Source organism: Cheilinus undulatus, linkage group 22 (genome assembly GCF_018320785.1).
Source record: "Cheilinus undulatus linkage group 22, ASM1832078v1, whole genome shotgun sequence".
NCBI lineage: Eukaryota > Metazoa > Chordata > Actinopteri > Labriformes > Labridae > Cheilinus > Cheilinus undulatus.
In genome coordinates this window covers 23,606,368-23,618,664 of record NC_054886.1, presented here as the reverse complement: position 1 = coordinate 23,618,664, position 12,297 = coordinate 23,606,368, and the positions used below count along the sequence as shown (strand labels likewise).

At 40.4% G+C, this 12,297-nt stretch overlaps 1 protein-coding gene across 1 annotated transcript in view; it reads right to left on the bottom strand.

Annotated features, from left to right (window-relative positions):
• Nucleotides 1-4,580, bottom strand: part of tesk1b (testis associated actin remodelling kinase 1b) — a 49,937-nt gene extending 45,357 nt beyond the window's left edge. The window contains exons 1-2 of the mRNA XM_041779676.1: nucleotides 4,361-4,580; nucleotides 3,075-3,715 (exon numbers count right to left, since the gene is read on the bottom strand). Coding sequence (XP_041635610.1) covers nucleotides 3,075-3,275 — 201 coding nt within the window. The 5' untranslated portion in view covers nucleotides 3,276-3,715; nucleotides 4,361-4,580. The remainder of the gene's footprint in view (nucleotides 1-3,074; nucleotides 3,716-4,360) is intronic.
• Nucleotides 4,581-12,297: the final 7,717 nt, after the last annotated feature.

Below are 12,297 nucleotides of genomic sequence, written 5' to 3'. Positions count from 1 at the left end.
TTCTGTTTTATTAATGAAATTCAATATTTGCAATGGGGTTATTTCATGAAAGTAACAGCAAGACCATAAATAAAAGGTGAAAAAAAAACCTTCTAAAATGTACAAGCAAATTACATCCCTACTGTTCTGACGGAGGTGGCATCTCACAGTAGTGGTCTGCAGCAAGACCCAAGACCCATTCATTTCATGCTTGCTGTTGTATTTATGATGATCATCTGTAAAGGCCTCATAGAGATGTAAACATCCAGTTGTTTGCAACTCAGACCTCTAAAAACTTGAGGATCTGAGGCTTTTGTCTCTGGTGTATTTCAAAGTATGAATAAGGGACACTTCTGGTTTTGAAAGTCATCACTTGTACTTTCTGAGTGCTCCATTATTCAAACAAGAAGAAGCGTGCTACGATCTTTCGTCCTTGTGACACATCCCAAACACAAACCAGACTAATTAAATATGCATGATTTCAAAATAAAAACGGTTGTTTTCTCATACTGCTTCACTCATGATAGTGATGCTCTGTCCAGCTGCTCTTTGTGTCGTTTTATCTCTCACACCATCGCTCTGTTCTGTGTGTGACAGCTCAGCGCGGGTCATTGATGAGGCGATCCTCAGAATTAGTCTCCATGGAAGTGAACAGCAGCGTGACAAAGGGAGTGTAGTCTTACAGACACGTGTGCCAGATCTACCTGTCCTGACCGGATCCTCTTACACACCAAAACACACAAACACTCTGGATGTCCACCATACACAGCATATGGGTCAGTGCAAACACGTGCAAAAAAGATGGGACAGCAAGGTGTAGGTTTCCACCTTTGACAACTTCCTCTTGCAATTATTTAGATACTTTTTTTAGCTTGGTGTTTGGTTTGAGGTGTACTGGTTACCATGCAAACCACTTCTTTCATAGTGAGTAAGAGATCAAGTGAGTTAACAGGAAGTCAACAACAAGGTTGTCATGGTAGCAAAATTTTAGATATGATACTTGTAAAAATCAAACTTCTGTGATGCCAGTTTCCATACAACAGCAACAAAAATAGAAATTCTAGACACTCAATACCAAGCAGCATTTTGTTTTTTATTGCCAAGAGTTATTGGCAAACCTCAGCACATGCTTTCTAAATTGAACAAAAACAAGGTAGCCAGTGTTTTTTTGCAATACTATTAATAATTAAATGAAATTAATATTGGTTTCAATACAACAGGAGCTAAATAAAAGCAGTAGTCATCAAATATGTAAAAAGTTGCAGGCAAACCACTGGTTAATCTCTGAATTGCTCAAAGATATCAGCACTGTTTTGGCAAAACAAATGAAAGCCACCAGTTTTGACACCACTGCTATAAAAATAGGAGTCCCAGGCATGCAATACTTAGGAATTCATTGTTTTTGAGTACCAAAATTTCAGGCAAATTCTGGTCCTCTGCATTTAATATTGCACAAAAATGTTGGCAATGTTTTGTTAATGCAACACTGATAATGCTTCTGTGCAATGCCAAAAGTCAAATACTGGTTTTGATCCCACAGCAACAAAAACACAAGTCCTTTACGCCCAATTTGTTTCTGATTTCCAAGAATTGTGGGTAAACTCCTATGCTCTAAATTGCACAAAACATTTATAGAATATTGCCAGTTTTTTATGCAACATCTTTAAAAATAAAGCAATGTTATAGCCCCATTTCAGACATCTAATATTGTATGTAGAGCTGCAAGCAAATACCAGCAGTTTTTAAAATGCAAAACACTGGCAATGTTTCAGAATGCTTCAATAAATTGGCAATATTTTGTGCAATAATAAAAGAATCAAAGGATGCTAACAGCTGTTTCAATAACATGGTGACAAGAACAGAAGTTTGCACAACTTAACTAGAAAATGCTCTTATCTTTAATCACCAAAAATTGCAGGCATGCTCCTGCACACCAAGTTGAATGGCACTAAATATTAGCAGATATTTTTATTCAGGCAATTCAGGCAGTGTGCAGGAGTTTACCTGCAGTTTTTGGTCATAAAAACAAGATTTTCCCACTTCAATTTTCATTACTTTGGTATCAGCAGCATTCAATCATTATAGATATTTAAGAAACATACTGCCAGTGAGTTTTGAGTTATATTGATGCCTGTTTTCATACCATGGCAACTGAAGTTAGACATCCATAACTGTGCCAAAAACTGCAGGCAAACTCCTGCACACAGCCTAAATTTCACAACCAATGTGATGTTACAGTGTAAATGTGTTGCCAATGTTTCCTTGCAATACTAACTAAAGTGAAAAGATTGATAACACAGTAAAACAAGTTGAAACCTGGGTGGCCACACAGAAAAAAAAGGCTGTTTTTGATTACCAAAATTTGCAGGAAATCTCTCAAATAGTTTGAATTGCATGTTGCTATGATGTTATTGGACTTTTACTTGCTTTTGTGCTTTTACTAGCATTGCACAAAAACACTGAATTGCTTTAGAACTTAAACAATGACATTGTTTTGTCTAGTTTAGACAGTGTACAGGAGTTGAAATGCATTTTTTTGGCAATTAAAAACAAGAAAATGCACAGTATTTTAGAAAATAGCCATCCTAGACACCAAGTGCAATGTTTTTTTCCCTTCATTTTAATCATGAAACTACAGAAGGCCAACTCCTTAGTATTGTCTATAATGCAGGAGGCACATGCAAACTTTTGGTACCAAAATGCTGCCAATGCTTTTGTGCAACACAACAACAAAAAAAAAAAAAACCCCAGCTACATCTGTTCTAATGCCACAGCAACAAAAAAGAAGTCCAACACCTTACAGAGGGTGCACACAGTCTAAGCTGCACATAAACTTGTGCAACATTTCTAATTTTGCAATTATTCTTGTGCATTTTAAACATCATTAATTTAAAGGGTAAATTCCTTTCCTACACACCTTTCCCTGAAATAAGTGTAGTTTCTTTAAGTTTAGCTACTTTTGCTACCATTTAACATTACAGATTGTGTCATTTCAGGCAAAAATATGAAGGCACAAACTTTGGGGTAACCATGACAACCTGAAGGATGCCTGTCATTCATCACTCTGTTTACACCACACACACTCTCTAGCTCACCTTGAAGACTTCAGAGAAGAAGCCTGCTCCGATCTTCTCACAGTTGAAGTCGTCTAACCGGGCCAGGCTGGAAACGGCGCTCCTCAGGGCCCGGTAAGAGGACGGTCTGATCCGGTTGGTACCGTGGACGCTGTGCATGGGCGGCTCTAGTTCTCCCTCCTGCTCCGGCTCGACCCTCTCCGTCTCCATCCCCATCTCCATCTCGGACTTCCCGGGAGGAGGAGAAGGAGGAGGTGTATCGTAGTTTCAAATCCAGCCTAACCTAAGTGTTTACATTTCCCATGATTCGCTGCAGGGTCACAGCGATTAGTAGAGGGGGTGGTCAAACTCTCAATGGAAATGTCGCAGCTGTAGTCCGAGCCCGGTTAGGGGCCTAATTCCTGTAGTCCGGAACCAGCTCGTGCACGTCTGTGTCTACCAAACTACGCAGCTGCAGCAGCGCTGCATCCTGCAGAGTCAGTGCGCAGTTTGGGTGAAGTCTCTCATGCCGTGTAACACTGCGCAGGCTCCTGCTGCTCTCCTCTGTCTGTTTCCTCCTCCTGCAGTGGAAAGAGGCCGGGGCTCCCCTCCTGCTTCCACCAATTGAATCCCGGGTTTGCAGTGCGCACGAGCCGCCTCGGTGACGCTGCGGCCTGTTAAAACTGAAGAGGGAGAGTGAAGAGAGGGGCGTTAATTCACTAAATCATGAAGAAGAGAGTGACAGATCTAACTCAACGCCTCAGTGTTGATTATTGGCGGAATCTGACAGGTTAGACAGCTGATTTAAGGCTGCAAACATTCTCCTGATGACGCACAGCCTTTCAAAAATGCTTCATTCATGTTTTAACTGCGTTAAGACGAGGTGAAGGCACAATCATGCCCCTTTAGGTTAAATAGACTTTCATGACTCCTTATCGTGAGAACAGCCGATGCAGTCATTTATCGCCTTTTATAGTCTCTGCCTGCACTTTGCACACACACACGCGCTTCAAACTGATCCAATCACCCAGGTATAATAATGCATGCATGCAATAGGCTCGAGCACATTAGAAGATCCATAGTCAGCATGCACGAGTCCCTTGATGCTCTGCAGGAACCGCGTGAACCTGCGTGTCGCGGATCTCCACACAGCCGGACTGCGGCTCGTGAATTATGGATGCCAAACTGAGCGGAGTTTGTGGGCTCGTCTGTCACGGACTCGACTCTCAATACAGACACGCTAGCGCGCGCTTACACACGCAGAATAAATCGGTAATTATCCAAAGTGAAAAACGCTGACGCACCGAGGGGGCGCGTGCCTCACTTACCTGGCCTTCCCTAAAATCCCCACAACCTCCACATGCGCCGGAGTCCTCTGCTGAGCCGCGAGCCCCCCCCCTCCCCCGGATCAGCCGCGGCGTCCTGTTACCGCGAGCTTTTATTTGACTAATTAATCATCTGTGTGCCAACCACACTCAGGGAGACACACAGCCGAGCTCATGCGGTTTCGCTTTACGTACTCTGCGTCTTCCTCGCTGAGCATGAAGGAAGAGGAGCGGTGACTTTTGCTGTGCTTTATTGGAGGCGATGAGGCGGGGCGGGTCCACACGTGATCAATGCAAGAAAAATGCACCTGTGGGGGCGCTTGAGCTGGCCCAGTTCTCACCTATTTGTCTGGATATGCTACAGAATCTGGAATAAGAAATCACGTGACCTCTGTGGAGGTAGACTGTACACTGAGAAATAAAAGTTTGGACTGAAGTCAAGAAGAGAGAAGTTTTACGAAGTAAAAAAAAGAAGTACATTAAGCACTTAAAAAAGACATTTTAATAATATATTGTAATTTTTGTTATTATATATTCTAGTTGGATCATTTCAAGCAACAACATTTTGGGCTGACACATCAGTGATTTAGATTTTACTATTCTAGCTCAGATTTTCTTAACAACAAGAGAAGCACTGAATGTTTTGAACCAATCATATCATGGGCTGTACCATTATTCAATGGATTACTATTTGCTACATGTAGCTCTCTGTAGCCATGGATTTTGGCTTACAACATACACACCAGGTATCTTAGGACCTCTAATTTCCACTGAAGTGGCAAAGTTTGTCTGTGTAACATTTTATCTGCAACACTAATCATCAACTGGCGGTCCGGGGGCCAACATTGATCTGTTTTTGCTGAAATTTAATGTCATTAATTAGTAGATATTTTAAAAAAGGGTTAAGGTTGGCAGAAGTTGCAAAAATGACCAGATAAAGTAGTAAAATGGGGTTAGAGAGTAGCAAAACAGGTGATAAGTGGCAAAATGGGTTTTGGAGTGGCAAAAAGGGACAAAAAAGTGGCAAAAAAAGTGGTGAAAAGAGGTTAAAATGTGGCAAAAATTGGTAAAAGAGAAAAAATGGGCAAAGAGTATCAACAATTGGTTACAAATGACAAAAAATGGTGCATAAAAGTAATGAAAAGGGGTTAAAAAGAGGCAAAAAAATAGAAGAAAAGTGGCAAAATGGATAAAAGAGTAGCACAAAAGGGATAAACATGCAGGAAAAGTGGTTTATGTGGGTTAAAAATGGCAAAAATGTGTTATAGAGGCAAAAAGCAGCAAAAATATGTTAAAAGTGGCAAAAATTGGTTTTAAAGTTGCAGAGATAGCTAAAAAAATGCAACAAAAAAGTTCAAAAGTGGCAAAAATTGATAAAAGTGGCACAAAGGGGTAAAACATGCAAGAAAATTGGTTTCAAAAGGGGTTAAAATCTTGAAAAATTTTGGTTAAAGAGGCAAAAAGGGGTTAAAGGTGTCAAAAATGAATTAATACTAGTGCCAAATCACAATTGTAGAGGGCCCAGTCTCTTGGATTTTCAGGGGTCCAGGCAGTTTTGCTGTCAGGCTCCTTGTGGCCTGCAGCATTATAGTATATAGGCATAGATCTCACTGGTGATTCCTAAAAATGTCCTGCATTTTGGAAAAAAAAAATACAAATACTACAGTTATATTTTGATTAAACCCAAAATATTTATTTGATTTTTGTGTATTTGAAAGTCCGGCACCCAGAGGGTCTGTCAGGACTAAATCTGGCCCTTGTGCGAATGTTCTTGATGACCGCTGATCTACAAGTTTCTCAGCAGCTTCCTGCCAGTAGACTGATCAATAAGCTTCTTCAAACACAACTGGAAATGTGAACCACACAATCGCTGAAATGTAATGATTAATTTAGTAGAAACCCTTAAAAAGCTCAATTGAGAATCAATCCCCACTGACTTTGTTCTTTATGGCTACAAATACTTAGATTATCTGAGTAAAATGGCCTGAAGTCATCCAGAGGCTTTGGGGGCGGTTTCTGGAGTTTCCATTGGGTAATCCAAGCTCGGCCGGGGGTCTAGATGTTCTAAAGGGATAACAGAATAAATCTTAGCAGTCAAAAGCTGATTAAAAGCCTATTAAAAGGACAACACAGACTTCTTTGAATGAAAATCTGTTGATTTTTTTCTTATATGTTTGAAAGTTTGACCTTTTGGAGCTATTAATGAATGTCATCTGCATATAAAGATATCTGAGTTGGTTTATCAAGGCAAAACTATAGGAATCAGTGTATTACCTCAGTGTTTTAAAAAATATGGTGCTCTGACCCCCTGGGAGGTTGCTATGGGCCTACTGGGGGGGTTATAGAACCTTGGAACAAAGGGGGGCAAAAAGAATCAACTAATGAAGTCATTTAAGATGATACAATTTCAGTATATGTATATCTATACAATATTAATCACTGCATATCATAACCCATGCTTCTTTCTTCCTAGACCAGTCCTTTATTTAAAAAAAAAAAAAAAAAAAAAAAAAAACACCACTCAGGCCAGCCTCTGAAAGCCAGTTTCCTATTTCCTCCTAGAATGGAAAAATAGGGGCAGTTGTTTGGAACTGTGTCAGACAGTGGCAGTGTTTTGGGCTTTAACAGTAGGGATCCAGGCCTGGACTGGGATACACTTGACCCTCAAATCTGGTTCCATGTGGTCAGTGTGAATATAAGTGTACTGAACTCAAGCATCAGGCCTGAGAACACTTGCAGATGTGGTCTTGGGCCTGATTCATATGAACTTGGGCACAGTCCAGGTGAGATGTGAATGCAACCTGGCCTGATGACTGGGTCCTCATCACCCAGGACCTGTGCTGCCTTTAACAAGGTCCTGGGTGAGGAGGACCTTGTTAAAGGCAGCACAGGTCCAATTCTTTTCTGAGCTGCATGGTAGTTGTATAAGTAGGGAGAGGGTCATTGTTGCCATCTTGAAAATGACTAAGAAACATCCATAGCAGCCTGCAGGATGGACTTTACTGTCTGCAAGGGATATATTTAAATATCAACTTGAGTGGCTGCCATAGCTGTCTCATCTTCTTTATTCTTCTTAGCAGATTTTCCAACAAAATACATGAATACCACCTCCTTCTGTATAAGACTGCGCACACATGCACAGTGTGCTCAGGCATGGAACGATGTTACTAGTGTAAAAACAGACCAGTGGAAAACAGTTAAAGACCCTGTAAAGTGATGAAAAAAATTTGCATTTTATGTTTGTTGTATGCCGCTGTGTTATGAACCACCACGCCAAATTTCAAGCATGAAAATCATCTCTAATTTGATCAAATCAAGCTTCAAAATCATGAAAATTGAGGCAGTAATAGCTGCTGTATGATGGTGTGGGTGTGTCAGTTGAATTAGCTGTAGCCACGCCCATCTCATTTTCCAAGTTATGTCCCTTTTATGAGACTGCTGAAAACACTCCATCTCCTGCTGCTGTTTAGCAAAATAAAAGTCTTCAATGATGATTAGCATTGGATGCTTTTATCGTGACAGACTTAGCAGGAAAATAAATGCGTCTATCATTGGATACTTCGCTGCACTTTTGTATCGCAATGCTAACAGAGGTGAGGAATTGAACTGTTGCTGCTTTGAGAGAGACAAAGCCAAATCCTACTTCTTTTAATCATCCAGGACTAAAGACAAGTGAATAATGAGATTAAAACACACCTGCAGAAGGAAAGATGTTTGTTCCTGCTGCATCTGGTTCTAGTGAAAAACAGACACGCACTCCAGCAATTAGCCTGCCCCCTGACCTTATGGTGAAATCTGGCCAGAGCACAGCTGCCTGGCTGTATGCCAGAGCAGAGACAGAAGATGGGGGTTAAATTTACTGTTTTCTGGCACAAATCTCTCTGTTATGTTATGTTTATTGACCCATAAGCCACCTTGGCTGAAAGATTTGGAAAATTTCCCTCACAATGAACAAAAACACAGCATGTAGCTGGCTAATTTTCCATGAATGCAGTGACACTGTCTAACAACAGACTGCACTGAGATGAATTTTATATCATTGTAGTATCAGGAGGGTGGGGTAATTCCCCAGAGCAGCTGGTGATGTGATGGGCCCCTATATTTGCCCTGCCCGAATTAAACCCAGCCAGAAAAGAGGTGAAAAACTCTGGAACAGTCTCAATCAGGGGTCATCAACCACATTTGAACAAGGGCCAGCTTTTTCCTGGACAGGCACGTGGGGGCCAAACTTAAAACCAAAAAAAAAAAATAATGGTGTAATTAACATATATTTTTAAAGTATTGAAGTTTCTTTCAAATGTGCATAATTTTTAGGCTCAAAGAGTTAGATTAGTTGTTGCCACAAAGGGGGCAATTGAGATATTTTAGCTGAATATTACAGCGGCTGTCATGTTGTCCATCACTGGGTGTGACGCTCACAGCAATGTGTGAAAAACAAATAGAAAAATTGCCTCACCAAAATGCCTGAAGCCAAAAGTTGCAAAGAAAACAGTAATTTTTATTACAAATGGACTGATAAATATGTGTTTAACATGCAGCGTATTTCCTGATGAAACTGTTTCAATATGAACTGTTTTTGGAGTTGGAGTTACTTTAATTTTTGTGGGGAGTTTATTAAAAAAGACACCCAATTACAATAATACAATATATTTTTTCCTGTGCTCATTTTCTGAATTTGATTGTGTTCTGGGGGTGCATATGAAAATACGGGGGGCCTAATGTGACCCCTGGGCTGCCAGTTGATGATCACTGGTCTAAATCCAAAATTCAGTCACACATATCTCAATGTTTTCACATGTTTACAGCAACCTTATTCCAACATATCTACTGTGTTAGGACACAAATTTTGGATTTCACTTTATAGGGTATTTATAATGTGAAAACACCCTGGAAGGGCAAACATAATGGTTTATATCTAAGTATAGTCAGAATAAAGGCTAAAAGCAGACACTAAATCATAATAAGTTCCCCTAACTCCCCACCTGACTGTCTTCAAACCTGCTAAGTAGACACTTTCCGGTAAAAACATCACAAATTATCCCAATGGGACACATTACAGCAGCCATTATTAAAGCATTTAAAGAACAACATCAGATGTGTTTTCTGGAATCAGGCCAAAATCTTCAGTGAAAATGGATAAATTATTAAAAAGTGCCTGTAATTCTTGTATGAGTATAAACTTTGAGTGCTGCAGTACTAATAAAGGCTCTTATTTGACTATTTTATCAGGATACAATGATGTTTTCAATAGCATGCCAGACACAATGAAGCCTGAAAGAAAATGCAATGTAATGTAGAATATCTCATTAATAGGACACAGTCATTGGACCAGAATAAAATAGGCCACAGCAGCTCCAGTGACAGGAGATAAATGAAGGATAAATGTATGGTTTCTATGGAGAGATTTAAAGTCTGGTTCTGGCGCATGGACATGGATATTAAAGCTTTTCACACCTGATAGTGAACATTATGCGTGGGACACCCGAAGGTGCTGGGTGCCATAAAAAGTGTGTCATACAGCAATCTCACACTTCCCCGCTGCATACTAACACACCGTTAACACATTCTGCTGCTGGAGGTGTGCGTTTCTCCTCGCTTTGCTTTATGTCTGAACAGATCTGCAGACGATCCCTGAATTATTTATGATTTATTATTTCTGTCCTGAAAAGGAAAAAGTCACACCATTGTTGCTGATAATAATACAGACTATTTATTATTTAGTGCAGCCGATCACTTATTTATCACGCTGACTGCTGTTATGTTTGTTTGGAGTCTACGTTTGGCTTCAGTGAGCATGTGTGTGGGGATTATGCGTGAGCATTCATGCATGTGTGTGTGTTTATGTGTGTGACAGCAGATTATGTTGACCCCGCTGACCTTTCTGATCTCAGGGTTAGTGGTGGGGCAAGGTTTTCCTAATGATGACGTTCTGTTCTTCTTATCAACCTATCGTACAAATGACTGAGCTATCTGTGTGAAGAACAAACAGGAAGATAAATGAAATCCTCTTAACTAGAAGGCAAAACAAGGGCTGAAGATAGAATCCCTAAGGAATGTGGACATCTTTGATTGTTTGCGTTTGCCTTTAAGTTGTTCATTTTTGCTTTACAAATACTATCACAGGATTTTGAGAGAGAAAAAATAAGTCGGATTCTAGAACTAGCCAATCTCTACACACAGCTCAAATTCCAAAAAAGTTGGGGCACTGTGTAAAATGTAAATACAAACAGAACAAAACAATTTTCAAATCTCATAAACCCATATTTTATTCACTATGGAACATAAACAACACATCAGATGTTGAAACTCACATCTGATAAACTCACAAACTCATTCCTTCCACTTATTTAGGAAACGGATCGTGGTGGCAGCAGCAGAAGCCAGTCGACCCAGACTCTCTCCACAGCAAGGTTTCCCAGCTCCTCCAGAAGAATTTCCAGGTTTTCCCTCGGCCAGACAGGTTACAAACATCAGCCCATCAGAGGTCTGTTACCTGAGCATCATCCTAGACTCCACTCTGGCTTTCCAATCCCATATCAAATGAGCAAATCCAACTTTTTCCACCACAAAATATTTCCATTCATAGACTATCTCTCTCAGACTCTGTGGCCAAAGCCCTAACCCACGCACTTATTCCCTCCAGTCAGGACTACTGTAATGCAGTCTCAACCCAGCAAAGCCCTGGACAGGCTACAGTAAGTCCAGAACTCTACTACCAGGGTTTACACCCATATGATGCCCGGGCACATCACCCTTACTCTCATCCACCTTCACTAGCTTCAAAATAAGTTCACTTTAAGTACAGTATCCATACCCTTGCCCCTCAGTACTTCTCTGTCCTCCTTAACCCATACACCCTGCCCTGGGACCTCAGGTCCTCAGACACAAGTCTTACAGTGACAAAGCCTCCATGCCTATGGAGACCTAAAGTGGAAAAGTGTGCTGTGGTCTGACAAGCCCTCATTTCCAGTTGCTATTTTTAAATAATGGCCATCAAATTCTGTTGGCTAAAGAGGAAAAGGCCCATTCACATTGTTATGGTGGTGTCAGGATGTATTAGTGCCCATGACATGGGTTACTTGCACACATGTGAAGACACCATTTAGAGACACCATTTCAAAAAAAAAAAAAAAAAAAGAAAAAAACCTGCATAAGTGAACAACTAAAGTATACATCAAGTAAGAATGGGACAGGGTAATTCAGCAATTAGGGTTTTAAGCTGCCACATGCTAACAGGAGAGAATGTATTGTAGCAGAGAGATAAACATGTTTTTGTCCCAACTTCTTTGAAATATGTTGCAGACAGCAAATTCAGAGTTTGCATATTAAAAAAAAACATTAAATAATTCGTCTCTATGTTGTATTCAATCCAATATTGGTTAATTAAATATGTTAAAATCACCGTTTTCTGTTTTTATTCACATTTACACAATGTCCCAACTTTTTTGGAAGGTAATTAAAACAAGGTACCTAGTTAACTTCATTATTTTTCTGCTGTCTTTACTTCTTTATCTGATTTTTTTTCTTTTTCATTCTAAAAAGAATCTATGAAACTAACCGATATGAGACCCCTGAAACATAAATAACATTGACTGTACCTCACACCTGAACCCTCACATCTCATCATTAATACGGAGCACCATGTAAATAAAACATCAATACAAGCCTCTCTGGCATTAAAATTCAGCTTCCACACACATCCAGCCGTGGTCTGTGTAAATCTATATCTTGAACCTCCTTCACTGGTTGTGGCCCCTCGTTAGGACTCATGTGGGTGCTAATGATCACATGCTCCCCCTGCCCGGGACCTTAAAGGCAGCCAGGCAGGGGGTCTGGGCCTCTGTAATTGGTTTTTTGGAGCACAGCAGCTGTTTCATGTGCCTGCATGTCTGTCCCCAAAGGAGGAGCAGAAAGGTGAGGTAGGGAGGGGGGAGTTTAGA